The following is a 28,000-nucleotide window of genomic DNA, read 5'->3' on the forward strand; positions in this document are numbered from 1 at the left end:
GCTTCTTATCCAAGTATTGATCCATTATCTGGAGTGATGGAAATGTATGCCAGCATTACCATTTTGTTAAGATACCAGTTCATCAGCAAAACACCAGTGATACTCTTCTTTATTGTGGTAATTTTTTAAATGTAGATGGCGTTAAACAGTTAAACAGACAGCTCACTAAGCTGATCACCATCTGATTCATGGATATGCTGGGTTAGTGAGTTAATGTGGATCTGTTTTCAGGTGGCAGTAGGAAGCTGCTGAAGGGAAAGCAAAGGTGAGACAACAGTGAGGGAAGAAAAGCTTGATTCTTCCAATAGATCTTGGCATTTCAGAATCACTTCTACCTGCTACAGGTAGATGTTAAGTGTTAATCGTGTGCTTTGCAACAACTTCTAGAAGCCCTGCTTTTTCAGAAAGAGCTTTGTGGCCACTCCCTCCACCTCCTTGAATACTTGTAGCAGTCTTACTGCAGTTCATACCTGAGGTTCACCAGTTACAAATCCTTGTATCTCATTTCGTTCATGTTAAATGAAGTTTGGAGAGTCACGGAAACTTTTAATCAAGAATACTGCTAAGACTATACCGAAGACTATATTTTTCCAGACACTTAAAAATAAAATTCAAGGCCTTAAAATTTGTTAGTTGGTTCTCTCACTGTCATTCCCATTCTAGTTAAGTGTACAAAGAGTGTTTGTAAAAGTAAGAGGGTCTACTGAGCCACCTGTCAGTGGTCTGATGGCTGTTAAAACCTGAGTGTTGCAAAGTTGGCAAACTTTTCAACAGCTGCTAAGTGTACTGGCAGTGAACTCCTGTATGATGCTGGTATGGTAATCAATTCCTATAATGGATATTTTTGTTGTAGCTTAGGGGTAATAACTTATTTAAACATCAGTTTGCTTAGTAAGTGATGTATCTTTCCATAGTTGTCCTGGCTTTCAGTGCTGTTTAGTGAAGGTTAGGTAAAGTGCCAGTCAAAGTATGTACAAAGATACAATCCTTGGGTCAGAGATAGCAGTGAGGATGTGCACATTGCACTTTTTGGTGCTGCTCTGTGTAGCTGATGGATGTTGTAAATCAGTTTGTGCCATCCTGTGTGTTTGTCTGAAGGTGCATTGTTGTACAGATCACTTTAAGTATGGTGAACCGGATGCTACTCTTGCACTTCTTAAAAGTCTTACTACTTGTGTTAAGTACAGGCTGTTCTTAGAGATCTGTCTGCATACAGCTTCTTAACTGGTTCACACTAAGTGCCCCGTGAACTTTGTAGTTCGTTTCCAGACAGGATTAATATTCCAGGCTTGGTTTGTCACATAAATTTGGTGCATTCACCCCTTCAGTACTGACCTCTTCAGTTTCCACTTCACATATCAAGTGTTCCTTAATCAGTGACATGAAACTAGTGTCAAGCCTAAACAGATATCATGCAGAGGGTAAATAATCCTTTCTGAGTACTGTGCTGTAACTAGCTAACCACACGTGGATGGTATTTCTTCATATAGTGGTAATTCAGTCTAAGTCACCATCCTATATTTCACAGTAATAGGAGCCCTTATTTAGAATTACATAGTTCAAGCGAGTATTTTATTAGATCTCTAACCAGTTTAAAAACAAGACTTGCTAAAGCTTTAACTGATGTACCATTGCAGCTACTGAAAATAGGAAGGAACTTAATGAGTCGTACTAGGTACATACAGAGATACAAAAGTACTGTTTATTTTCAACATCAAAAAGTTATTTGTCTTTGGTTCTGTGACTTTAAAGTCAATATAAAACCTATTCACCTTATCAGGCCTGAGTGTAATGTCAAAAAGAACTAGTATAATACTTGTAAAACCCATCCTGAACACAAGCATTTCCCACTCCCATTTATAAGCAAGTGCTATAAACAGCAACTTTTTGGCTGATTGTCTGTAAGAGGGACCGAACTGTCTCTTCCAGCTCCACCAGCTGCTTTGCTTTGTCTTCTAGAACTTTTTGATTGTTTTCATATGTATTTTCCAGATCTGTAAGCAAAGGAAAGGAAAAACCATCTTAATTTGGGGTGTTTTAATGCAGTGACATGTAAATTGCTATAGTTATGGATAAAGTACTATTCATATTTATTTTTATTGTGAAAGATAATCTGATTGGGGAGGGGGGGAAAGGCAAAGGCACCTTTTTGTTTCCTTAACATTGGGATGTAAAGCAACAAGGAAGTTATTTTCCAGAGGTGGAAATTCAAAAGTATACTTTGATTAATGGTGAAAATAATTGTCATTCTTTGCTCTATGGTGGCTTTTAGAGAACAGTGGTATGTTTTGGCTTCTGGTGATTAAGACTATTCAGCAAGTCACTGAAACTGTGCAGGAATAGCTAAGAGGGGAAGAATGAGTTCCTGGCCTGGCAAAACCAGAAGGAAAACCTAGTTCCCCTCCCTGGTAGCATCCCAGGGCAGATGGCCTCCTCCTGTTTCACTCAACCTTAATTGTCAACAGTAAATGTTAAATTAATCTGTAAACGGGAACTCGTGTCCTGATTAGCTTTTGTTTTAACAGCTTTTTCGGGGGGGGGGGCAGTACTGTTTGAAGATGGGAGTCTTGCTTGAACAGGTTAGTCATCATCCCAAGCACAGTAGTTACTTTCCTTCCCTGTAGTGGTTTCTGGGAGCAGTGATGGGTGCCATACCACAAGTTTGTGTCTCACCTATAAGTTTCAGCTTCTTTTATAGAAATCTCTGATTCAAAAAACTGTACTGTGTCCATAAAAATAAGGAAAGCAGATCAAGCTTCAGTAACAATTAAGTTCCTTTCCCCCCCCCCACTTCTGATGAATACAATAACAGCATGAAATTGTTTCATGTGCTTAGGTGCCACCTTACCTCCTCAGAACAGCCTTACCTTTGAGCAGCTGGAGTTTGCTGTTTGCTTGAGCCAGCAAGGCTTTAGCTTCATCTTGCAACATGCCGGCTTTCCTCCTGGCATGAGCCGACTCCTCAGTCTTCTTGGCAATGAGTTCTTCCACGGTTCTGTACTTGCCGCTCAGCTCCGTGTTGAGGACCTGTTCCAAATTCAAGCACAAGATGGAGCTCATGCGCCAGCCAGTACAGTGGGAGTTGGCATTTCCTCCCTCCACCCTTACTAATCTGGGTGGAAGGAGAGACTACGCTGTTAGCTCAGTTAACAAAAGCAGGAACAGTTTCAGGGTATTTCCTGCTTACTATTCAAGACTTTAAGGGCTGGGGTGAAGACTCATAAGTTGCTCTTTTGCAGATCTGTGGCTGTTTTATTGCTTCAGTACTGTCACTTGGCAGGGATTTATGGGATTAATTTACACAGTTCTGTAACTAATTAGTTACACACTTCTGTAACTAATGTACAGCTGGAAAGCTACACGTGGTAAGGAACTGGCACTGTTTTGGATTGAATGCTTGCATTTGGGGAGGAATACTCTTGTTACCCTTTCAGTAATGAGACAGCTGACTAGTTTGTGCAGATGAAGGTGCTGGAGGAGTCACAAGGTTGGTTTCTCAGCTGTGCTTTTCTCTGTGGGGTTAAGATTGAGAAGTCCAATGGAATTCAATCATTAAGCAAGTTAACGAACTGCAGCAGTACTACTGGAAGTATCTCACATTTACTTGACAGCATCTGAGATATTACTTAGTGTTTGGATACTGTTGATTTGATGGATAATACAGCTCTCCTGGCAGAAAATGTCTCTCTGGAGCCTGATGGGCTAACTACAGACAAGAGATGGGAGTAATGAAACTTCCTTTGGCAAATTGGTCAATTGTTTTGTTAATGAGCATTCTTTTGCTATTACAAAGGTGTTTAGCAGACATTGGGAGCAATGCCACCTGGTCAGAGAAAAAATCTTGCATCTCTGATATTTAAAAATTACTTTAGTTTTATAATAAGGTCATGATTTTTCTTGTTGCTTGATTCCATGTATGCCAAATTCTGGGTTGCTTGTCCTGAAGCTATTATTGTCATAGCACCATAAATACTCTATACAAGTGAAAAAAAGAAATTACCAGTTCTCCTGTGGCAGATAGTAAAGCTGAGGGCCAGAAACATCTGTGAAAGGCTGACAGTGTGACAGGTTTCCTGCAGCTATTTTGGAACCTGAAAACTTCCCAATACTTCTCTCTTTGTATTTGGACCCAAAGTAAAAAGCAGCTATCTTGGATAAGTGTGTAGATGTTGGGATTTTTTTTACCCCCAGTACATGACCAATAAATGTGATGGATCATATGTATTCACTGATGTTCTTTTAGCCAAAGCTAAAGGAACATTCCTGGCATTCCCTTAGCATCTTTCCTGAGCTTCTCACCTCTTTAACTTCTTCAGCATTTTGTTTTGCAGTAATAATTTTGTCTTCTATGTTGTCCACATTCTCTGAATTTGTAGCAGCTTTTTGCTTAAGGTCTTCAACACTCCTCTCTAGTTCAAACAGACGTAAGGTAGCATTGTTCAGTGTTTCTGCAGATGCTGCATTTTCAGATTCAATCTAATAGAAAGAAGGATGAGAGTTACACTTTCAAAAGACACTGGATATACTACTAAACTTTCTGGATATACTCTGCTCAACTAATTAGTTCATGTCTGTAGGTCTGATTTAAAAAACCAGTTGTTTTAGTTTTGCTAAAAATGGCCAATCGCAGTCAGGGTGAAAAAACCCACTGCTTGAAAACAGTACATATGGGGCTGCAAAAGCATTATTGAACATGGTTAAAAAGTATTTGATTGCATTATACATGCAAGAGTTGCCTAATCTGCTGAGAAAACTTCAGACCTTTGACTTCAGACTGTGATAGTGGACTTGTGAAGCTTTTAAACTGGCCAAGCTTCATGGGTATAGATAGCACTATGGTGTCCTGAGGGCCTCGAGATGAAATTTGAAAATACTTTATCTGACAAGATTACAGCACTTGCCCCTTCAATCCAGCATTCGTTTATTTTAGTCTGACGCTGCAACACACGGCCAGTGTGGCTTGCTTTAGCATTAGAAGGCTACAATCCTGCTCATTTTACTTGGACAGTGCAGGATATGGGGTGAGAAAAGCCCATATTTTGGTTCAGTTTGGTTTGGGGTTTTTTTTGTGGTTGGTTGTTGTTGTCTGATGGGGTTTTTGTGAGCAAATAGTCCCCTAGCATTTGTCATACTCACTCAAAAGTTGATGTGAAGGCAGGAATGGTTTAGATCCATTTTAAGTGCAGTTTTTGCTTTGCAGTACCCGAGAGCCTTCCCTAGGCAGGCTTACACCAGTTTCCAAGTATCAGACTTGGTGCTGTTTCTATATCATAAGAAATAGTAATAAAAAACTCACTGAGGTCAGCAGGTCTTGAGTTCCTTTAATATCTTCATCAGCTTGTTTGATGGCTTTTTCAGCTGCATTTTGAGCTTTTTCAGCTTCTTCCAGTGCTGCTTTCACCATGTCTGCAGTGACTTTAACATCTGTCGCACCTTTGCTGTGGAGCAAGAACAACTCTGTTAATGCTAAAAATGCTTTTACTTTGGAACTGGAAAAAACCCACACACTGCAAAGAAACACTTTTGCCCCTTAGTGAAGGAATGAAAATCTACATCAGGGAAAGTTAAACTGCACTTTCTCATACAATGAGATGAAACAGGGCTGCATACCTTGCTTTTTTAGCTTCCTCCAGTAGCATTTCTGCTCTGGCAATGTCTCCAGCGCTTTGCTGCAGAATGACCTCAACATCAGAAAGGCTTTCCACACGCTCACGAATATCTTCTGTCAGGGCTTGCAGCTGCTGGGGAGTGCTTGGCATCTCCATGTTCAGCACTTCATTAGCCACTGCCTCGATGCTATCCAGGTCAGCACTGTCTTCTAGTAAATGGACACAAATAACAAAGATGTGAGTAAAAGCTTCCCTCTGTCAAGTCTCAGTACTCAAGTTCTTGTCCAGCTGCTCCCTAGAGAAGGAAAATCACAGGAAAACTTCTTCCCACAGACTTATGGAAAATCAAGGTGTTAAAACTGCTTCCTTAGGGTGGAAATTCCCTCTTGGGAGAGGCCCAGCAGGTGTGGAGGCCCTGCTGGCATAGCTCTCTTGGAAGCCATTTGAAGATCTTGGTGATTAGCTGGGGGGGACCTGAGCCCCAGGAAACAAAGCCAACAGCTGCACGTAAATGTATTTGTGCTAACAGCATACTCAGCCCTGTGCAAACAGGGAAGGAATGGGTTTGCCATGCTGCTGCTTGCTGGCAAACACGGCTTTCATTTAACCTTTACATGCTTTCTTATAGAGAGATAAATTCACAGTTTCTGACTTTCTTCCCCTTTAATACTACTTTGTCTTTCTAGCCAGAACTTATGAACATACTTGGCTAAGTACAGCACTACAACAGCCTCAGCTGAAATGCACATAAGAACATGTCACAGTTTGCTCTCACTTTCCTATTGTCTTCGTTTTCTCATGTTTCCAGATTTCATCATAGACACTAAGTCTGTCTGGGGGGGGCAGGGAACAATAACACAACTATTGCATTAACCCTTGGAGGATGATACAGATCTAAAAACAGTTTTCACAAACCCAGAATCAAAATATAATCAAAATGTAAGGGTTTTTACGCATTAGGAAGTCTCTAATCTGCTTAATAAGATTTCTCAGATCTTCATTGCTTCTGTCCACTTGTTCTTTTGTAGCATTGGTTTTGAGCAAAACTGCTTGTGCATTTTGTTTTGCTTCATCAGCTCTCTGTTTCGCCTCAGAAACCTAAAGAGAGGAAAATGGAAGGCTTGATTGCATATCTTGTCATGCTTTAAGGCCTGTTTTAAAACAATTCTGTTGGAGTTAGAGGTAATAGTAATGAGGAATGCTTTTTCTCATAAAACTCACAGAACACTTAGAAGCTGGCCCTGATCCATACCCCCAGTGCTAGTTTAAACAACTCAGGCTGATGTTTAGTTATCCATGAAGCTTCACTTTAGCAAGCTCACTTGCTGAGGATTTTTACAAGCACGATGAGGTTACGCAACTCGAAGTATTCCGAAGTAAGCCAGCACATACTTTGTCAATTAGCCTCTAAATTTGTGTTACAAGCAAAAGGGTTTTTTTCTTTTTTAATATCTAACAATGGCTTTGGCGTATTACCATTCTAGAGAGTTGCTCAACTTCTGCTAACGCACTGAGGATGTCTCTGTCAAAATCCATAGCTTTCTGCCAGGCGTTGTGAGCTACGGTCACCAGCCCCTCGCAGCCGGGGCCTCCACACTTCTTCTTCCCTTCCTCCGTCTGACAGTTCAAGCCGCCGCACTCGGACTCGGCACAGGAGGCTCCCGGAGCAGTGCCACATGTCTGCAGGGACACATTAGACAAGGGAAGCAGTCACAGCCTGATTTCCATTGCTGAACTGTGGGGGGGCTGGAGTAGGACACTGCTGTACCAGAAAATTTCAGAGGTTGTTTTTTTTTTTTAAAAAAGGAAATCTATTTCCATCAGCAACATTGTACTGAGAATTACCCACTACTTGGTTAGTTTGGCAATGACATAACAAAGGAGGCAATATGAGAAAACTCCCCATTCTTGTGAGGTTCTTTTCACTTTTCAAGCCCCCACTCCCTTTTTGCCAAATGATAGTCACTGAGGTTTTGCAGCCAAAAAATCTCCCTGGGAAAACCTAGGGGCTGTGCCAAGTTAACTGCAGCTGTCTCCTGTGAAGTGTAAATGAGTCCCTCTTACCTGTTTGGCATGCAACCCAGCAGTAGCTAGAAAGCAGAAAGATTTTTTTTTGTGTGTGTGTCTATGGCTCTGTGTGTCTCATGATTACACCTCGAAGCAACTTGGTGTTTACTGCCTTGATAAACATCTACCCAAGATTTTCAGTCCTCAAGAACAGTCAGGCAGGAATGTAGGGGAAGGAAAGCTAAACAAAAAGATCTCTCTTGCCTCCAGAGAAAAACAGAGGGCTGGGGGAGTGGAAGGCATGGCTACTTGGGCTACTTGTTAAGGAAGAGACAATTCAGTGTGTGAAGAACTCACCCTCTAACACAGGCCTGGCCTTCCCCCGGGATTTAATGAGTGGTCCCCTGCAGCCTGCCTTCACTAGGGACTGTTTAGGGATTGTTCTCTGAATGCAGCTGGACAACTTCAAAGTGAAACTGAGGGAACACCCAGCCTCTCCCAAGAAAAAGCCACCCTTGATCGTATTTACAGATGAGTAGGCAGCTTCAACAGAGAAAATGTCCTTTTGACTCCAGCTCCCTGTTAAGTTCTGCTTTGTCTCAGGCAGGAGGAGGATGAGCATGTGGTGATGATGAGGTGGGCAGCCTGTCAGAAATGCTGCCTGGCTGGGAACCGTACAGGCCCAGAATGTTCCCTACAGAGCTGCAGAAAGGAAGAGGGAAGCCTAGAGAAAGCAAGCACTGAACTCAGGATGGGTTTAAGAGCTCATCAGATGGCTCTCAGCCCAGCAGATTTGCTATGCTTTTCTACATGTGGGAGCTCTGTCCACAGCAAAGGGCACTGGGTTAAGGCAGGGGTGATACAAAGGCCAGTACTTTTTTGGGGCTGGGAAGGATAGGGGGGAGACCAACAAGAAAGGCTGGAGCTTGAAAGCCAGTAGGTCTCAGAGCCTGCTGATTACACAGCCCAGTTCTAGCCCACAGAATACCCCACCAACCAAGCAACATGCATTTTTCATCAACAAACTGCATATCTCACTGTCACGCCCTACAGTTCCTCCCTGCCTGTCGCGTCTTCACAAACCCAGCTTTATTTTTGCAGCAGGTTTTATCCCAGTGATTCTCAGCTGTGTTCAGCTGTGTACCTTCTCAGCCACCTCGGAGAGATCCAGGCTCTGCAGCTTGCCTGCGAGTTCATCCAGAAGGCGCGACTGCTCCTCTTGTTTAGCCTTGAACTGGGCCTCCTTCTCATTGATTAAGTCTTCCACTTCCTGCCGCCTTTGTGCTGACAGCTCCACGGTGCTATCGGGATCAACAGTGGAGGCATTGACCCTCTCCTCTGCCTCCAGGGACATCTGGAAATACTTGGTGATACTATCCAAGGCTCCTGTAGAAATCAGATGGAGCTGATGAGAAATCTGCTAGTAACCCAAAGTAATGTGTATTATAGATGTTAGCAGATGACACATCAGGGTTACGATATCTCACATCACATTAAATGAAACGCTGACCTTTGCAGCTGTGTTCAGTGCCATTGCTAGGTTGACAGAATTCAGCCAGTTGTAGAAAAAAAAGCTTGCTTTTTTGATGGTGGACAGTGTGTCAAGTTGGACTTGGAAGTTAAGCCTTTCTCTGACTCTAGTGACTGAATTCAGCTTGCCTTAAGGTCAAAAGGAGATCCAGGAGGATCCTTTTAAGTTTTTTAGAGGAACAGTCTGTTTTCTAAGGATTCACTTATCCTATTAATTCTTACTGTGTGCTCTGGGATGTCTGGCTTATGGAGCCACTGCCTGGAAACTGGTCAGAGCTTTCTCAAGAAACAACTGCTTGATGAGCGATGCTGACTTACAGAACTGTTAGTTTGGCACAACTCCTGGAGAGGCCTTGAGTGGGTGTGAGGGACCCTGTGGGGATAGCCATACTCTGCACCTTGGGGCAGCTTTCCTTTGCAGAATGCCACAAGTCAGGGACTCCCCTGTTCTACACCCCACTTGCCTCACTGTGCAATATCCTATGTTCACTGGAAACAATTTCAGACTTCCCACAAACTAGGAAATTTAAAAGAAAAATTAACAAATCATTTCTTTGAAGTCAGCTTTCCAAATTTCCAAATAACTTGGTGACATTCCTCTTTCTCCAACAAATTTTGATTCTTGGCACATTTCAGTGTGCCAATAGGCATGCAAGGCTTGGGTGGCTCAGAAGAACTGGGCCCTTTACAGTGTACTCTTAGTCACAAAGACCCATTTTTTTCAAACAGAAACAGCCATTTAACAGACCAGGGAGAGCAAGGGTGATGTCCAGGCGTATTTTGGAATCTGTGGTGCGCTTTCTGCCGTTGTGTCTCATCTAAAATGTGTCAAGCAACACACTTTAAGGTAATTCTGTGCCCCGAGAATAAGTCAGCTTTGCAATGTGCAGATGGGAGAGAGACAGGGTGAGGGGGCAAAAATTCCTGCTGTATCAGCAACTCTGCTAATGCACAGAAAGAAGCTGTCCTCCTAGGAACTGTGTTTTATTACAAGTTAGAAGATTAACCTGGTATTTAAAACCACGCGCTAATTAAGTCTTTAGCCACCCCACTGCTTTCTGCCCCTCCCTGTGACACTCACCCCGGACATCAGAGATCTTGATGAACTCTAGCTGTTCTGCAAGTTCTTTCACGACGTGGTCGAGGCTTTTGGCATCTGTCTCCAGCGCGCTCAGGTCAGTGTCTGTGCTGTTGCTCTTTGCTGCTAACGCTGACAGGTTTTCTTCTATGTCAGCTATCTTAACTGTAACATCTGCTGTAAGCTTTCTGTAAAACAGGCACAGGACTCAACAGCGGGAGGAGGAAGGGTTGTAAGCCTTGATGCTTCACTGAAGGGTGGTGGCTAGAGCTGCACCTAGCTTCTGCCACGGTAGGACCCGTACTCCCTCATTGGAGCTCTAAGTGATTTGTAACAACATGCCTATCTAGAATACTGTTTTGTTTCCTTTATCACACAAAACTACTTTTTAATCTTCAGCACATTTATAAACTCAAAGCACCAAATTGCTCAGAAAACAGCTGCTTTGTGTAAGATTAACTGGAGGCAGATTCCAGAGGACTGGTGTAATGATCTTGTATCATGGCAACTGCATAGGTCAGAGTTGACTACTATGATCCATACATAATTTGCTTCCCATCCCACACAGCTACAAATGCAGTTTTGATTACTACGAGCTCATGGGACAGATTTGAACTTCAGGAAGCAGGCGAGGGCTGGGGGAGAGCCTGAGTCTTAACACAATGGATTCTTTTAACTTGTCTGTAAAGATCCCGCCCTCAGCATTCAGCGTGGCCTCAGTGAGCCACGGAGCAGGCTTTAGCTAGTGGGATAACCCTAAAAGGAAAAGCAAGTGAATGTTACATGTCAAGGCTGCTGCAGAACAGAAATGGGCATAGGAAGCTATTCCCATCCATGGTGATCACATCAAACCCAGCATTCTGAAAGAATCAGGCAGTATTTAAGCTCTGAGACAAATTTACAGCTCTCAATAGCCCAACAGCCTGCTGTTTTCCAGGACTCCTCCTAAGCCCAGAGAGGAGCAAGAACAGATGCATATATATGTGTGTTAAGGAAAAGCAGCTCCTCAGCTGCTCTGACCTACCTCAGTATACACAGAGTCCAAAAGCAGCAGCGACCCCCAGCTCTCCAGCTGGAGAGAGGGAGCTGTAGGGTACAAGCTATCCCTGATTGAGACATTTATGCTTTAATCCTCAGCCCTCTGCTTTGTGCAGTCCCCTTTATAATGCATAAACAAGTTGGAGCAGTTGTAGACAGGGCTAGAAAGCATCTGTAATCCTACTTAATGTTAGACTGACCCATCTCCAAAAGCACAGACAACTATCTTTTGTATGCTTAGCCCTAAAACAAAATACAAGGCTCCTAACACTGAGAAAAATGGAAACAATCCTTATTATAAAGCTGATACTTCCCCCCTGCACATGCTCAGAATTCAGAAAGGAGCCCAAGTTTCCAGCTCATCAGCAACACGTGGAAATCCAGGAATTTAATCTCTCCCTCTCTTCATTCTCTCACATAATAGCAGTGTTTGTCCTTTGCCCCAGGGCAGCACAAGGCAAGCATGAGTGGCTCCCTGGTAATTAGCTGCCTGGAGAGCAGTGGGAGCAAGACAACCCCTGCCCAGCACGTGGCAGCTGCACGGCTCCTGCCTGCCCCAGCCACGTTTCTGGGTTTCTGCTGTGGAATGGATGCTCACCGTGGGATGGATGCTCACTGCCAGTGCTGAGCACGGCCAGGAGCTCCACCAGCACCAGGACACACTGGCACAGCGTACCTCGCTGGGGAGACAGTCACTCAAGTAAATTCCATCTCACTGGAACTCCCACTCCTTCTCACGCTAGACTTATCCATGCAACTGCAACTGTACTCACTCTGCTTCCTCGAAGAGATTTCCAATGTTCTTCAGCGGCTCGGCTGCTGGATTTTGAGTGACGATGGTTTTAATTTCACTGAGCTTCTCCTCCAGCGTGGTGAGTGTCTGCTGGTATGGGCCAGTGACTCCAGTGATTTTGAGAGTATTAGCCCTGTCCAGGAACTGCTGGGTCTTATTAGCCAGCTCGCTGATGATCACATCCCAGAGGGCGAAGCACTGGTGGCAGGGCACGCAGTTGGGGAAGAAGCCCGAGTAGCCCCGGGAGCACTTGTCACAGCGCGGCCCTTCCACCCCTTCATTGCAAATGCACTGCCCAGTGGCACGGTCACACTGCGGCGTCTGGATGCCATGAGGGTTGCAATCACATGCTGGAAGGAAAAAAAGGGCACACGTGAAGACTACGGAGAGAGAAATGACAGCAACGTTGGCAGGGTGGGGAAAAAAACCCCATTTATAAATAAAGTGGTGAAATGAGTGCAGAAGTGGTCACTGCCTGGATTATAAAAAGCTAATTATGGATATATCACTTGGGTACAGGGGAAGTAGGTTTGAGTGTGAAAGGGGAAAGAGACAGGGAAAGAACTCTAGAAAGAGACCAGGATTTGGACATCTCAGAAACAGGAACAATAATGGAGCAAGGATAGACACCACTTCTTTCAGTGTTTGGATGTCAACTGGATAGCAACTAAAGACAAAGATCCCACTTTCACTCCTACAATGAAGAGCGAGTAGAGCAAGACTCTCCACACAGGAAAAGAAACAACAGGCAGACACACATCAGAGAGTCTGTGCATGAAACATGAGCAAAATGGGAAAAGGGAACTAGGAACAACTATTTACTGTCTCCTCCAGCACAGGAGTAAGGGTAACTGAGGAACCCAGCAGATAAAAACCCAACCACCTTCCCCTGCACCTCCCACAAACAGCACACTAAAAGGAGATAGTTGATTACACGGCACTTAGTTAAGTGGTGGAGCTTCCTTCCACTAGACACTGTGGGTGCTAAAAGCTCAGGTAGCTTCAAAGAAGAACAGGGCAAATCTATGGAGTAACATCCCTTGAGAGATCTTCTATGCAGAGGTACAGGGATTGGCTCAGGACATGCTCCTGCCACGGATGGTGGGAAAACATTCACAACACACATCAAAGAATCTGGCCCTGGGCTGACATTTTGGGTACACAGAAAATGAGAAAAAAATCTGGCAGTGAAAAGTATAATAGAACAAAGAATGTGGTCATGGGCAGCCCTGTCAGCCCTGAGGTGCTAATGACCAAGAGCCTACACACTGTTACCCTCAAATGGGAATGAGGATGATTAACACTATAATTTTTATTTTTTTTTTAATTATTGCACACTTAGAGCATCAGCTTGGGAGTTAATATTCACACCTTCCTGAAATTCGCTTCTTTGGTACTAACCTGCCATGGAGAGAAGTTACTTAATTAACTTACTGATGCACTGTCATTTCTAAAAGCACAGACATGCTTTGTACACAATAATGCTATCAGGAGAAGCGTTTCCATGCAGCGGGGCTGCCACTTGACCTCTCCTCCTTAATTACACAGGAGGCAGCGGCAGCAGAGGGCACCACCAACATGCAAAGCTTTTAATAAAGAGATGGCAGCAAACAACAGAAAGAGAGGCTTTGAAAACATGCACGTTTTCTGACTATCATCATGGCAGAATACACCCGAAGCAGTTCAAGAGCACATTCCTTAAACAGGGAAAGGACAGTGATACTTCACTTACATATCCATTTACCAGGCATCCTTGAAGGAGGTTAAATGGCTCAAAAAGGCCCATAAATCGATTCACACACCCCAAGCACATGCCCCCTTGAAAAAGGGGCAAAACACAAAGCTGTTTTCAAGATTGTACATTGTTTGCTTCAATGCCAGAACACAGTGGTGGTCTTCAGTTCAAAAATCACACAAAGAGCCTCAGCAGAACAAATCGCTCTTCAACAAAACTTTCTTGTACAATGTGAATGTGATAGGCAAGAGACAAAAATAACTTCTGCTGCTTGGACAATTGAGCAAAACGGTCCTTTGTTCTTTGAATTATACCCTGACACAAGAGATTGTTTTTACTTTACATCGAAAGTGCTTAAGTAGTCAACTCACCACGGAATATGTTCCCTGCAGGCAAACCGTTGAGTTCCTGTTTGAAGGTCAGTTAACCCTTCTGTCAACTAATAAGGCCCTGAGTATAATGATGAATTGTCCAAATTCCTCTGTATAGAAAGAGGCTAAATGGCATGTGGTTTTTCTCAAAGATCCTGAGGTCCGATCAAGTTACAGGAATACTTGCTTCTGGCAAATCAAATCACTATATTTACTTGTGGATTTAAAAAGCTTAAAGTGAAAAAGAAACACCAAAAACAACCCCATGTTAGTAATTCTACTCCTGAATACCTGCATGTTCACAAAAAGCAGATGACATGGCTTTAGTAGCATTTACATGGTAATGTGGATTCCAAAATCTCTGGAGCCAGAAAGTGCTGGGAAAGGAAGAAAAGAATTTAGGTACTGACTTGTTTGCAAAGTGAAAACCCAAACTCTGCAGCTGCCTGTTGGGAGATGATAAAGAGCAAAGAAGTAATTTATTCTAAATGCAATGCAACAGTTGGAAGAATCATCACATTTCCAGTCCTCCAAAACTCCCAAACTGAGTTTTGTGGGACCCATGAGAAAATTGTACAAGGCAGCTAGAAACATTACTGTGAGTTATTTCTCTTTTTAGGATTGTCTATCAAGTCCAGAAGCAGGCAATGCTGGCTCTGAATTACCTCAGAGTGTGAATCCAACATACATAAAACATCTTTCAAAAGTGCTGCTTTCACACTTGCTCTTTCTTTTCTTCATGATCTTCCCAAGTCATTAACCATGTACAGTACCACACCAGCTTTCAAACGTTAACCATCTCTAACACCTCTAGTGCACGAGTCCTGTACCTTGTGCCCTGGACACCATCATCGGGCTATTTTACACCCCAGCAAAGATCATATAGTCCAATGCCATTGAAAAGAGCATCTTCCCTTAACACCATAGTAGGGATCAAACCCTCCACTGACTTTAGCTGTGGCCAGCTCTCAAGAGAAGGAAAGCGAGCCCAGGTCAAGACCATATAGAGCCTTCTAGGTAGTGAGGAGCACCTTGAACCCTGCTGGGCCACCAGGCAAATAGCTCAGTGTATAGGTTTCACCTCTGCCTCAGGCAATGTCTGCCTGCCAAGAACTCATTGGCTTCAGTCTCTGTGAGACTGCAGAGCACAACTTTTTCCTGAAGTGACAAAAAAGCAAGTTTGCCTGAGTAAGCAGAGCAGGACACTGCAGTACCTCCCATGGAAAACACAGTGGAGGCAAAGAAGACTTTTGAAATAGTTGGCCAAAAATTTAAGGATTTTCAAAGGAGTATTTACTAAATTAAACAATAGGTTTCTGTTTTGAAATGTCATTTTGGAACTGGACGTATTGTTTTCTTTAATTGAATGCTTACATCAGAGATTCTTCTGTGGCATATTCCAATTTAAGTGAAATAACATTTTTGACACAAATTTTTTTAGCCAATTTCTCCAGTCAGGACCTGGAGATTAGCAGATTAAAAGACTGTAGCTGTGTCTGTTCACAAACGCATGTGCACATACACGCGTGCACAAATAGAGTATCCATGTGTAATTTTTATATCACTTTGATCAATGCATTTCTCCTCCTCCTTTTCCCTGATCCTAAAGATAGAAGTAACACTCATACATGTATATTGAATGAAATATTGTAGAAAACTAAAGGGAGAAATCCAAAAGAAGCAAATGACTAGTTCAAGAGGTTTGCTTTAAGCTCACAAGGATCTATGAATTGCTTAATCTTTCACCTACTCTGACAGCTTTGCTACCTTTCCCTCTGATTTTAAATATTTAGAACTCATTTCCATTTAAACTACTGTAATTTATTATGTAGAATATTTGCACATCACTTAATTTAAGCTAAGGTGTGTCAAGCAGTTAATACTACAGTGGAGATGATATAACGGATACTGAATGGGCTGTATAAAGACCAGTCTCAGTGTTCAATTCCTTGCTTGTTCCTAGCATCCTGCAATAAGTGTTCTGTTCTGTCTAGGATGATGTAGAAATCATTTTTGTAGAAATATTTTCTTTACTGCTTGAGACTGAGGAGAGCAAGCATCAAATGTTTAACTCCTCCACAGAAAAAACACAAAGGTTTTGTTCAAACATGATTTTCTGGCATCATATCCCAGTCACAGTGAGGCACTATGATAAGAAAACCATTCAGCAATTTGTAAGGTTGAAAGTTTTGCAAAGCTAGCAAATTTCTTTTGAATTATCAGCTATTGATTCAAATTACCCTGTAAGCATAGTGCTAACTCCTCAGTGTTATGATTTTCAGCAGGAATGTCAAGAAAGATAGCAGCCCAGAACTACTGGAGTTGTGCTGCATGTTAACATGCTAGAAGACCTTACCAAAAGGGCAATTTTCTGGAAACAATATAGATTACAAAATTTTATGACCACAGGTCAATTGAAATTATGAAACTCAAAGTGGAAATTGTATTTTCTTAAGTGTAGGATTTGTATAACTTTTTTTAGACCCTTATCACAGAAGGAAAAGAAACATCTGCTAGTCTTCGGTCAACACCATAAACACCTCCTATAAAAACAGCCTATGTGAATAGTTTAAGAGCCAGGTGTTAAATTAAGACTACAAACCTAATTCTCAAATGGCAATGTCTGCAGTGTGTATTTGATTAAAAAAAGGTTTTTTTTTTATTTTAGTTCAATTCAGTTCTGTGCTTTTACAATAGGGCTTGATACCCATGTCCAACACAAAAAACCAGCAACACCACCTAACTTCCAATCTCACTAACTGCACTCTGCTTTGTTTTTCAACTTATTAAAACAGTAATGACAGTAAAATTGTCATCTCATTTATATTACATGAAACAAACTCATAGCATCTACTGCGCAAAGGCATTGTTTGAGCTGCATCTGCAGCCACACCATATCTCAGAGGCTTCCTGGGAGCCTGGAGCCTCCTGCTAGAAATGTGCTTTGTGGGTTGAAGTCAGCATGGATCTCAGCATGCAGAGTCCTGCACTTCAGTTGCCAGGCTTTGGAAAAGCTCCAGCAGAATGCCTGGGAGACTCAAGTTTGACAAACTCTATAATCCTGTTATTTACTACCTTAGCAAGGACTCTCGGCACACGCACACGTTCACGCGCAGGCTCACGCAGAGCTGCTCGCAGCTGGAGCAATGGCCAGAAGAGTCCTGCAGAGGGGCTGGCAGTGCCCCCCCAAGCAGGCCACATCACAGCACGGCTCCTGCTCACTGTCATCCTCACAGGGACCCGCACAAGGCTGAGACACACCCTGTCTGGGCTTTTCCCCATCCTCTGTGCCTCTGCTGTGCCAAATTTAGTGAGAAAATACTGTGCTTTTTTGAATCACAAGGAGTAAGCAGTCTCTGAAGACCCAGTCCTACAGGCTCTCTGTGGGTGTATAATCCCCAATGGACATCTGTGGGTGCTGAGACCGCACCCAGTACCAAGGGCTTGGGATGCTGCCCAAACACAGGCACCCATCTCAGCTTGCCCCAGCAGTCTGGTCCCAGTGTGATCTCTGCAGACATGCAAAAGGGAGCCAGCAGGAAGCACAGACTGCAAATAAAGCACATTGATCAGGTGCAAAAACCTGCCTCCCCAGCTTCTGCTTCATCAGCTCTGGTCTTACCAAGGTTTCTACAATACAAGTCACAGCAGCAGCTGTCAATGGTCACTGCCATCACTGGGGGTGGCAAGGAAGTGTACCCTAGAGCCTTGTTTCTAGCAGAGCATGCTAGGACCCACATTCATAACTCACTGCTGCTGCAAGTGCCTGTAAATCCCTGGCCTGTCCTAGATGGGCAATTTTGTACATCTCCACATAGCTGTGTCCAGAGATTATTTGCAGGCACTTGGGTTTTTTTAGTATCGTAAAGGGTGTCACAGCAACATGAGCAATACAGTTGCCATTCCTCATCAAGAGCTTGTGCCTCTCGGTGCCAGCAGCCTGAAGACCTCTCATGAACAGATCACACATCACTGTCCCTGGAGTGACTGATTCTCCCTGCGGTTTCCAACCTTGAGCAGAAGCCACTTGCCCTAGACAGTGGAGGATCCCATCCTGGAGTCGTTGGGATTGACGTCCACACTTCTGCATCAGCTCAATGCCCACAGTGAAGGCTGATTGTCCACACTCACAGGGTTCAGAGCTCTTGCTGTTCCCCATCCAGATTGGTTTCTATTTTCTTCCTGAATGCAGCACAAAATGCCATATTGGCTGATTGGGCCAACATGAGCATGCCACTAAGGGCAGGTGGCAAACGCCATGGCCAGGAGTCCACATGTTCCCCTGCAACTGGAGCCAACATCTTTGAGACAAAGCCTCATCTCAGTTCCAGCTTCACCTTGGCCACAGGCCAGATTTCAGCTATTTTCCAGGCACACTGCTCTGCAACTCCTTAAACAGCACAGTTTTCCAGTTTGCCTGCAAACCACTTACCACTGAGATCTGCTACCTGCCCACACGGCAGCTGCACGTCTGCCAGCCTGAACATCACCACTCACTCTCCAGGGCTAAATGAGGGCTGAGAAGTTGATTGTCTCCGTGCCAAGCAAGGATAGGAGACTGGCAGGAGGCACTGACCCCACCACGCCGGGGAGACTATGCACCACACGGCTGGATGCGTTCCATGAGCGAGCGCACGCTTGGAGCCTGTCCAGAGCATCACGCTGCAGGCTGCTATGGCTCAGCCCTGGGCACCCGCTTTCCCCATCTGTCACAGAGACCTCTGTTGGATCTAATCATGAAGGAAAATCTGCATTTCCACCTGAGTGAGTCTCCTGTATCACCTAGGGTCAGAAAGTACAATGGGCTAGAAGGAGAATGTAGCTCTTGCGTGGTAAAACCAGGCTCTGAAGAATATATTCTCTCTTTACTTCAGAAACATTAAAAAGCAGGTTTTTACATGTTTGAAAGGCAGCAGAAACTCCATGAGAGACCACAAACGCTGGTATGCTGCAAAATCCTACTGATAAGACATGCAGATGGACACCATCAATAAACCTTGATGGAGACAACTGATACCATGAGACAATCACTGCCCTGGAGCCAGCAGGGTCAGCACGCCCCTCACCATGCCAGAACACACACAGCCTCTCCAAAAAGGCTGATCACCCCCCAAGAAACTTAATATGTACTCAGAAACTGGGACAATTCCCCAGTCCTTTCATCTGCTGCAGTAACCAAGTAGCTGTGACCTGCCTATCTGCCAAGATAATGGGCTCTAAGGTATCTCTATTGTAAGGGATTTATTAAAGACCACAGCAAGCACATTCCTCCCTGCAGGAAAAAATACCTTAACCTATTGCAAACCCTCCTGGCAAAGGTTCCTATTTGAACAGATCAGAGATACAAGTTTGTTCTGGTCTGGACAATGTTTGAAGTTTCTATTCCAGCTAATGAACAGACTTGTTTATAATGAAAGGACAAAGAGCATCCAGTTTTCTAAACAAGCAACTTCTTGGCGCTCTGTTTTACAGCATGTAGCTATGGCTAACCCACTGCATGATCTCTGCTCACTCCTTTACTTTCATCTGAAATATAAGGAAAGTCTCCTACTAAACAAAAAAAACTTATTTATTCAGGCCCAGTCTCCATAAGCAGACACAAGAGGAGAAAGTGCTCTTCAGCTACATACAACTGAAAGACAAAGGAAACTGGTTTCCAGACCAATTCTCAATCCCTAATGTTTGTGATATGTTTTCTTACCATGCTGGCTTACCTGACAGCATTGCTTACCCTTCTAAACAGAGAGGTTTGTTTCTAAATAGAGGTCAGACAAGAAAAATACAAGCAAGCCCAGAGCTGGGCCCCTGCTGTATATCCCGTCTCCCAAGGCACCAAAACCTCAGGGAAGACCCCCCCATGCCTTCCCCTCCCTCATTTCCAAGGCTTGAGCAGGCTGCTCCCGGCAACGGTGTCCCAGTGCAACAGGACCACACAGACATTTCCCAAAGGAGCAAGTGGAGCAGGCACCAGGGTTGAACTCACCTCGGCACTCCACGCTTGGGTCACCCCAGAAAAGCTCCTGGCACTCCCGGCAGGTCCGGCCTCCAAAACCTGGCATGCACTGGCACTGCCCTGTGAACTGCCAAAAAAGCAACCCATCAGGAGATGTGAGCACCTCAGCGGCCCATCCCTGCACCGGAGCAGAGGCCCAGCTGCCAGCACACGCCCGCACTCCCTCACCTCGTTGCAGGCAGGGCCGAGGGCGCGCGAGGGGTCACAGTCGCACTGCTCACAGCCGGTGCCGCTGGCCAGTCTCCACGTGTGGGGGGCACAGCGGTCGCAGGTCTGCCCCACCACGTTGGGGAGGCACCGGCACTGCCCCGTGGCTGCCTCGCACCGGCAGCTCTCTGAGCCCTCGCAGTCCTCCCGCACGGTGCCCAGATAGTTGCAGACGCACTCTGAGGAAAAGAGCACAGCACCTTGATGTCAGCCTGCCCTCTCGCTACCAGACTGCTCCGAGTTCACATCTAGTTTGTTCTCTGAGTCTCCAGAGATGTGGCAGATGCTGATACATCCCAGTGCCTGTGGCCAGGCCTGGCTGACCCAATGCTGAACAAACTCAGCACTGTCCAAGAGTCCTCCTCATATCTCAGGCTGGCCACCTCTACAGCTTCTGCCTTACCACACAGAAGGTCACAGGAGCCCTTCAATCAAGCAGCCCAGCCCTTCATGCTCTTCTCCTTTCCTCTCTCTGTACCCAACCAAAGATCAAGTCTGCCCAGCTCCTGTCAGCCAGCTAGGGTGGCAGATCTGCTAGAAGTGGCTGATGGTGTGCTCTCCCACCCAGTGACCACCTGTCCTGCTGGGCTGTGCCTGGTGCCACAGGAGAGCTGCGTCTGCCTCCCCATCACAGGCCTCTTTCCCACTGCCCAGCCACACCTGCAGGGACCCAGTGTAAACAAAAGCCAAACTCTCACCCCACTACCCTGTCTCTGGAGAAGAGATAAACAGAGATTGGTATGAAGAGGGAAGAGAAAACCCCCTCCCACAAAATCCTCCTCCTTTCAGCCCATGTAAATGTTGCCTCTGTTCTCCCTGTCAAACATAAAGGATCCCCCTCCACTGAGCTGCAGGGCAGCTGCAGGCAACTCCAGTTGGAGGTAATGAGGATTCCCTCCATCCCAAATGCTCCCAGGTAAAAGAGTTCAGGTGGCCACTGCCACTGACATGTCTGGTGCAGGGGCTGCAGCCGTGTGTCCCCACTCACTTCTGCAGTCCTGCTGCAGGGCGCTCCCATAGTAGCCCTCTTTGCAGAGGTGGCAGTTTGCACCCTCTGTATGATACAGGCACTTCACGCACGCCCCGGTTCTCTTGTCGCAGGACTCCGGATCAGTGGTGTCAATGTTGTTGTTGCACTGGCACGGCTGGCAGGCGCCGCCAATGTCATCGGGGCTCCCAAAGAAGCCAGACGCACATTCATCACATCGACTGCCTGTTTGAACAAACAGGCACAGTGAGAATTACCATCGCGGCTCGCTAGCATGCGGCCCCGTCATCAGCAAGACTGAGGCAAGGCCGTAAAGGCCATTAATGGGGCCATTAACTCGATCATGCTCAAAACAACTGAGGCAGCAACTTGAGGCAGCATGGATGGTAGCCCCCAAGTCACCAAGGCATGGTGCTGCAGTCCAGCTGCAGCACGCTTATCCCCTCAGTTCTAGTGCTGTCCTGTCCACTTGTGCTGACCGCTGGTCATCTCCCGTCACGCTGTCAGAGACAAGGTTTATGGTGGTGCTGTCATGGGCTGCACAAGCCTCTCTTCCCTGGCACCAAGTGAGGTGACCTCCAGCAGCAACCCATTGGTGCTGGTGCTGTGGTCACACCCAACCCATAAGAACATACCCCTTCCCACCGAGAGGTTCAGCCCAACCAGCCCCACTCCATGCACCCGCCAAGTACCTATGTATCCCACACTGCAGACACACACGACTTGCAGTGTGACCAGGTCCTGGTAACAGCCATTGGCAAACTGGCGTCCGCTCTCAGGGCCGTCAGGGCACGGGCAGGGCCGGCAGTGGTCACCCGATCCCAGGACAGGGTCTCCATAGTACCCAGCCTGGCACCTACACAACAGAGTACACAGCATACAGGGAATTGCAGGCAAACACACTGCAGCGTTGCTGTAACTAAGCTCAGGTTTTGCCACCACTGTGAAGAACCAAAGGGCAGAAACATCCTTATGGCTCTTCCTTGCCACTCACTCTCCTAGCAGCTGTGTCCACAGAGGCAAATTTGTCTGGCTTACACCAGTGTAAGAGCAGGAAGACTGAGGCTGGATGTCAGCCCTGTCACTGCAAGGCTTCTCAGAAGGCTTGCAATGGCTCTCTAAAAGCCTGGCATCCTGCAATGTGCTCTCAGTCAGTTAGGCAGGCACTGCTGTGAGGCGCAAGGCTGCAGGTAGGGAAGAGGGGTCCCCACTCCCAACATTCTCCAGGACCACCAGGGCTGCTCTGGCTCCCAGGGTCCAGGGGCATTCCCTGTGGCTTCACACCTGTCTGAGCACTAGCACCAGAAGGGAACAGCTGCTGTGCCCATCCTGCTGTGGGGAAGGAGAGGGGCCAGGGAAAGGGCACCCATGCCATACCTCTCGCAGTTGTGTCCCGCTGTGTGGTCCCGGCAGCTCAGGCACTCCCCGCTGTAGGGGTTGCAGTCGTCAGCGTGGCCATTGCAGTGGCAGGGCTGGCAGCTGGGGAAGCCCCAGAAGCCGGGCAGACAGTGGTCGCACTGCCGCCCATACACCCCAGGGAAGCAGTGGCACTGGCCCGTCTCCACATCGCAGAAGGCGTTGTAAGAGCCTCGGAGGTGGCACTCGCACGCTGCAAGGAGAGGGGGAGAGGGGTTGAGTTTCCATTACAAGTCGCAAAATCAGGGCCCCAACCATAGCACAGCCCAGAGCCAAGGGTTCAACATACGTCGGCATCCACTTGGCCCAAACCCAAAGGTGCCAGGGGCGCATCTGTCGCACTGTCTTCCAACAACGTTGGGACGACACTGGCACTGTCCTCCATTGGGGTCACACACGGAACTCAGGGAGCCCTGGGGGTCACACTGGCACGCTGAGCAGAGAAAAGCATTGGAGAGAGTGAGTAATGTGCCACAGGACATGAACCCCCTGCCTCATCCCATGTACACGCCTTTCCCGCGCAAACTACTCTGCCCACAAGCGCCGTCCAGCTTCCAGGCGCGGTTTGCCCTACAAGTAGATGGTTACGTACATAATGCGGTCTCATGCAACAGTGCAGAAATGCTGAATATTATGTTCTTGCAGACGTCCGTCATGGGGGTTTTCACAACACTCCTGCTGTTTTCCAGACACCGGTATCTTTGGAAGGTTTCCCAAGCACTGTTCGTGACCACATCTTCGCCTGAGCCTCCCATTGTGAATATGTCCAGCGATTTGCAGTATGGCATGAGAACAAGCTACAAAGCAATTTTATAATGACAAAGTGTCACTATTAATAAATAGCCTCCACCAAAATTCTGCAAATTGAGCCTTATCCCAGTTTCTACCATCCTTTTTTAGCTAAAAAGCAAACAGTCAGACAGAATTTGGAAGGGAAATGGTGATATTTCTTTAGCTTTGTGGAATAGTTCTGGTATCTGACAAATCCTTACCCAATCTACCAAATTTTAAACAGTCAAAAGAAAAAGATGGATGTTGACATTGATACTTATGACATATATGACACACACTAGCCTCCCCCAAAAGACTAGAGGTCTGTGGAAGTAGCTGCAGGCCTGTAAAATATTTCAAAAGCCTCTTAGCAGAAAAACAACCCACATATTTTGACACTAAAGAAACCTGAAATAAATTCTGCTCACAGAGTCAATAAGCGTGTATGGGTTCTCTGTCTCTGTATCCACTGAGGAGTACTGGGACAGCTCCAGACGGATGGTGTAATTCAGTCCCTTCTCAAAGCAGACAGGCCGCGGGAGAACAACGTATCTGGATTGGGAACAGGAAACAATTCTTACTTCAAACGTACAGCGCCATAAAGCATTTCAGGTGCCCCTATAAAGCAGTTGAGATAACGGAAAGCAGCCAAGACCGGACAGAACAAAAGCTACGATGGGAGAAAGGTGGTTTGGAGGGTTGTGCAAATCAGAACCGGAAAAGGTTATCAGCAAGGTAAAGAGTCACACTGATGTTCACTCACAGGCTGTGCAAACATCTCCCCCTCCCTTTACTCAGTGAAGAAACCAGATCAGAAAATAAGAATAAACTTAAAAGCTTTGATTCTAGAGACACATTATTAAATACATTTTTATAACCCACTGGAAATTTAATTTCACCTATTTTCATAGAGGCTACAGGAAACTGAAAATTGTTTCAATTTTTTAATTTTTTTGTCCTCCTTTTGGTTCATGCAGTTATACCAACCTGGACCCAGGTGACAGCGAGACGACCTGATTATCATCATCGGGAACCGTGTTGCCACACCGGCTACCTGTGGGAATCTTGCCTGGGCGCGAGATATTGACCACAGCTTTTTCCCACTGATCAGGCAACTGGGAAAAAAAAAAGCCGGATCAGCATCAAGCAATGATCAAAAACTCCTGGACTCATCCAGAGCTCAGACCAGGAAAAGCATGTGCACAGACAAGGTGGTCAGCTGCTCTTTGGGGATGACAGGGCTGCAACTCCAGTATCAATGGGACATCTATCAGCTGCAGGTATGGGCTGACATATGACAAGGCAAGTGGCCCTGGACATCCTCCAACATGACTAGGATTAGGTGGCCAGCAGCCCCACCTGTGCCATGGCATCACCGGGGTTTGGTGACCTCCTCTCTCCCCGCTTCTGGGTACTGCACCTCAGTATTCACTGCAGTCAGCTGCTGCCAAGCTCTAAGGAGCTGGGTGGATCTTTCTCTTTCCCTTCACTCTGCGAGTCAGAGCCAACAGCTTGCAAACTCTTGGCTGCAGGCATTCAACATCCAAGATAGGCAATTTGTTTCCTAAGGCAGATAACAGCATTGCCAGCCATTAGACGGCCACCCAGCCTATGCCAAATTTATATTCTAATCTGTCCTGATGGGACTTGTCACTTTTTAATTTGCTCATTAAACAGGTGCTGAAACAACGTAATAATGAAAGAAACTGTAAAGCAAATAACACTAGAAATAGTCAACATCAGCTTGGATTTTCACATATATCAGATATTTAACTGAGCGCCCATCCTTGTCTTTGAGCCCTGATGACCCCTGAAAGTGTCAGGCTCCAGTCAGTTGTGCACCAGGACAGCCAGCACCTGCTGGAAAGCAGCAATGCCATAATTCACAGGCATACCTGCGGCTCGTAGCGGATCAGAACATCATACTCCATGGAGTAGGGGATGTTGTCAATGTAGAATTCCAAGTACGCCCCCTCAGGGACCCTCACAAATCCTATGCCTGTCCATGACGGTGTGCGGTCTGGAGTGTACTGGCGCTCTATTACGTTCACTCCCTACAAAACATGGAATTTCAATACTGATATATTAAATTTGCAAACCCCACAGCAGTGTGCAAAGCGATGAGTTCTGTTGATAGGTGACTTCTGGATGGCAGCATCCCCAGTCTGCATCCCAGACAACACAAATTCTCTTTGTGCACATGTGCTCAGCATTGCCCTTCCACTTAACATACAAAAAGCAAGAAAAATAAAATAAAACAAGACTGCACAACTCTTAATACATTTCTCTGTTATGATGATGCAGAATTAAATTTAAAAACTTGCTGAGAGTAACTAATCCACCAGCTACATCATCTCATTCACTGTAAGGACTTCCACACCATAATTGTAGCAGCAGGATTCACTGCAGCGGCACATCACTGTTCCATTAACCACCCAAGCTGAGTGCTAATTGCTTCCTGACTACACCGGGCTGCTCCAAACCAAACCACTGCTCAAAATAACATTTGAAAAGCAGATCACAGCTCTTACGAGTAGGGTGTCACTATGAGTAGGGTGTCACTAAATAATAGAGCCTAGTCATTGACAACTGTTTCACAGCCAAATCAACACATGGTCACTCCTTTCAGTCTGAGGTGGCATGTTTTTAATCTGCTACTTTTCATAAAAAGCAAAGAAGAGGAAAAGGGTAACAGAAAATAGAAACGTGCGGTACTCAAATTTCCTGTTTCAAATGTATTTGTATCTACAAATAGTTATCTCCATAGAACGACATCCTGTGCATTCCTAAGGAAGCTGCTTCAGTAGAAAGGGATAGAATGCAAGGAAATATCTCTCTATATATGTATCACTTCAGGATGTCCCCTCATGTATTCTCACACTCTTTGAACAGAACCTGACTGTAAGTTATTACTCTTTGGCTTTGCACAAAGGTCAAAGCTCCCCAGAAAGGATGGCAGGTGGGAGTTGCGCAAGTGTGTGCAGGTGTGAGGAGTACAGGGGCTTGGCACCACCTGTAAATCCCTGCAACTCTGTGCCACTTCATTTTGTCTTATGCTGGGAATTCAGAGTTTTATTCTACCACCAAATTTGTGAGAAAGCTTTTCAATATTGGCAGCTTTTAAAATTATTTAGTTTTAAGATTTCAAAAGGCAAACCAGCAGTACATCTCCTTGCTCTGCTTGGCAAGGTGAGTTTTCATGCTGGGTTCCTCTATCTCTGAACCTCATAGAGCCTCAGGTACCACCTCTCCAGCTGGGCACACACAAATGCACCACAAATCCTGTGCCAGCTCATGTGCCCTCTGCTGTGGTACAACTTCTGTTCTGGACTGTCTTCCTTCTCTGCAGTTATCTGAGAGAAAAAATCCTCAGCCTTGGCTGAAACTGCAAAGTGGTTGCAGTTTGCCTGAAATAAATAAATTAGGACCAAGTGCCCCAATTGCAGGCAGACAAGGATCTGCTGCTTTAGAGAAACCATTATTTCCATCTCCCTGACTTGTTGCTGGAGGCAAAAGTAATAGATGTAATCACCTAGCTCCTGTTAATGAATTGAAGCAAGGCTGTGTGGTGGGCAACAGAAAGAGCCAGAGACTGCTGTACCATGCCAGCAGGCAAAACAAGCTAGAGGCAACCTCAATTACAAAACCAGTTCTTTGCACAATTAACTGTGGTTTTAGTAATTAATAAAAGAAAGGTTATTGATGTACTGAAACTATAAAAGCTGAAGCAATGTGCTTAAATGCGTGCTTTGTTCCCTTCCAGTTTCAGTGGCACCAAAGAGAAGAGCCAGTGTCTGTCCCACCACTCCTGAGATAAGGGGAGCAGAAGTGGGTGTGGTGGGTGTGCCTGCAGTCGGGTTCAGAGAGGGATGGTGACAAGGAACTAACTCTACAGTCATGATCAAAGAAATAGGTTTAAAAAGAAAAATGGCAGTTCCTCCCCCCTAATTATTGTATTATTTATTGATAATAAGATTGAAAAGCTAAAGGTTAATGGTTTTCTGATACAATTCAGCTTTGTGTTTTCCACACTCTGGAAGTTTTAATTACAAAACACTCAGGGTATAAAACAGATGCTTCCAACGCCCAACTGGTGAAACAACTTCCCCACACCTCTCCAGACACACTAGACCACTAAAAGTGCTACTCACGGGACCCAAGTTGGCTTCCTCCGCCTCGTAGATGTAATGATCGAGTGAAATGAAGTAATAGCCAGGCTCCACCTGGTTGCACTGACGGCCAAACATGTGGGGCCGGCATTCACACTGGCCAGATTCACTTGAGCAGCTAAAATGAAAGAGCAATGAATTTACAACACATCTTGGCTATGCTGAGACAGTGCTAGAGCTTTCTTCCGCTTTGACTTTTAAAGTGACACAGGAGGAGAAGCACTTCTGAACACAGCTGCATCTGGATACGAGATGCTCCTGGGCTCTGCAGTTGG

At 45.5% G+C, this 28,000-nt stretch overlaps 1 protein-coding gene and 1 long non-coding RNA gene across 2 annotated transcripts in view; one reads left to right on the plus strand and one right to left on the minus strand.

Moving 5' to 3' along the window:
- Positions 1 to 1,543: 1,543 nt before the first annotated feature.
- The window catches only part of LAMB1 (laminin subunit beta 1), a 40,474-nt gene continuing 14,017 nt past the window's right edge, over positions 1,544 to 28,000 (minus strand). Inside the window, exons 13-33 of the mRNA XM_032688376.1 lie at positions 27,708 to 27,843; positions 25,452 to 25,610; positions 24,544 to 24,671; positions 23,985 to 24,108; positions 23,378 to 23,582; positions 23,075 to 23,218; positions 22,747 to 22,978; positions 22,062 to 22,225; positions 21,370 to 21,594; positions 20,343 to 20,560; positions 20,145 to 20,241; positions 12,036 to 12,405; positions 10,228 to 10,412; positions 8,761 to 9,002; positions 7,086 to 7,289; positions 6,563 to 6,707; positions 5,611 to 5,818; positions 5,297 to 5,438; positions 4,300 to 4,476; positions 2,868 to 3,027; positions 1,544 to 1,994 (exon numbers count right to left, since the gene is read on the minus strand). Of these exons, the coding sequence (XP_032544267.1) occupies positions 1,858 to 1,994; positions 2,868 to 3,027; positions 4,300 to 4,476; positions 5,297 to 5,438; positions 5,611 to 5,818; positions 6,563 to 6,707; positions 7,086 to 7,289; positions 8,761 to 9,002; positions 10,228 to 10,412; positions 12,036 to 12,405; positions 20,145 to 20,241; positions 20,343 to 20,560; positions 21,370 to 21,594; positions 22,062 to 22,225; positions 22,747 to 22,978; positions 23,075 to 23,218; positions 23,378 to 23,582; positions 23,985 to 24,108; positions 24,544 to 24,671; positions 25,452 to 25,610; positions 27,708 to 27,843 (3,802 nt within the window). The 3' untranslated portion in view covers positions 1,544 to 1,857. The remainder of the gene's footprint in view (positions 1,995 to 2,867; positions 3,028 to 4,299; positions 4,477 to 5,296; positions 5,439 to 5,610; positions 5,819 to 6,562; positions 6,708 to 7,085; positions 7,290 to 8,760; positions 9,003 to 10,227; positions 10,413 to 12,035; positions 12,406 to 20,144; positions 20,242 to 20,342; positions 20,561 to 21,369; positions 21,595 to 22,061; positions 22,226 to 22,746; positions 22,979 to 23,074; positions 23,219 to 23,377; positions 23,583 to 23,984; positions 24,109 to 24,543; positions 24,672 to 25,451; positions 25,611 to 27,707; positions 27,844 to 28,000) is intronic.
- LOC116787108 lies at positions 1,858 to 27,956 on the plus strand. Its single transcript, XR_004357172.1, has 3 exons — positions 1,858 to 3,468; positions 11,759 to 11,762; positions 27,946 to 27,956. It is a non-coding gene; the product is annotated as an uncharacterized LOC116787108 (long non-coding RNA).

The sequence above is a fragment of the Chiroxiphia lanceolata genome, chromosome 5 (genome assembly GCF_009829145.1).
Source record: "Chiroxiphia lanceolata isolate bChiLan1 chromosome 5, bChiLan1.pri, whole genome shotgun sequence".
Taxonomy (NCBI): Eukaryota; Metazoa; Chordata; class Aves; order Passeriformes; family Pipridae; genus Chiroxiphia; species Chiroxiphia lanceolata.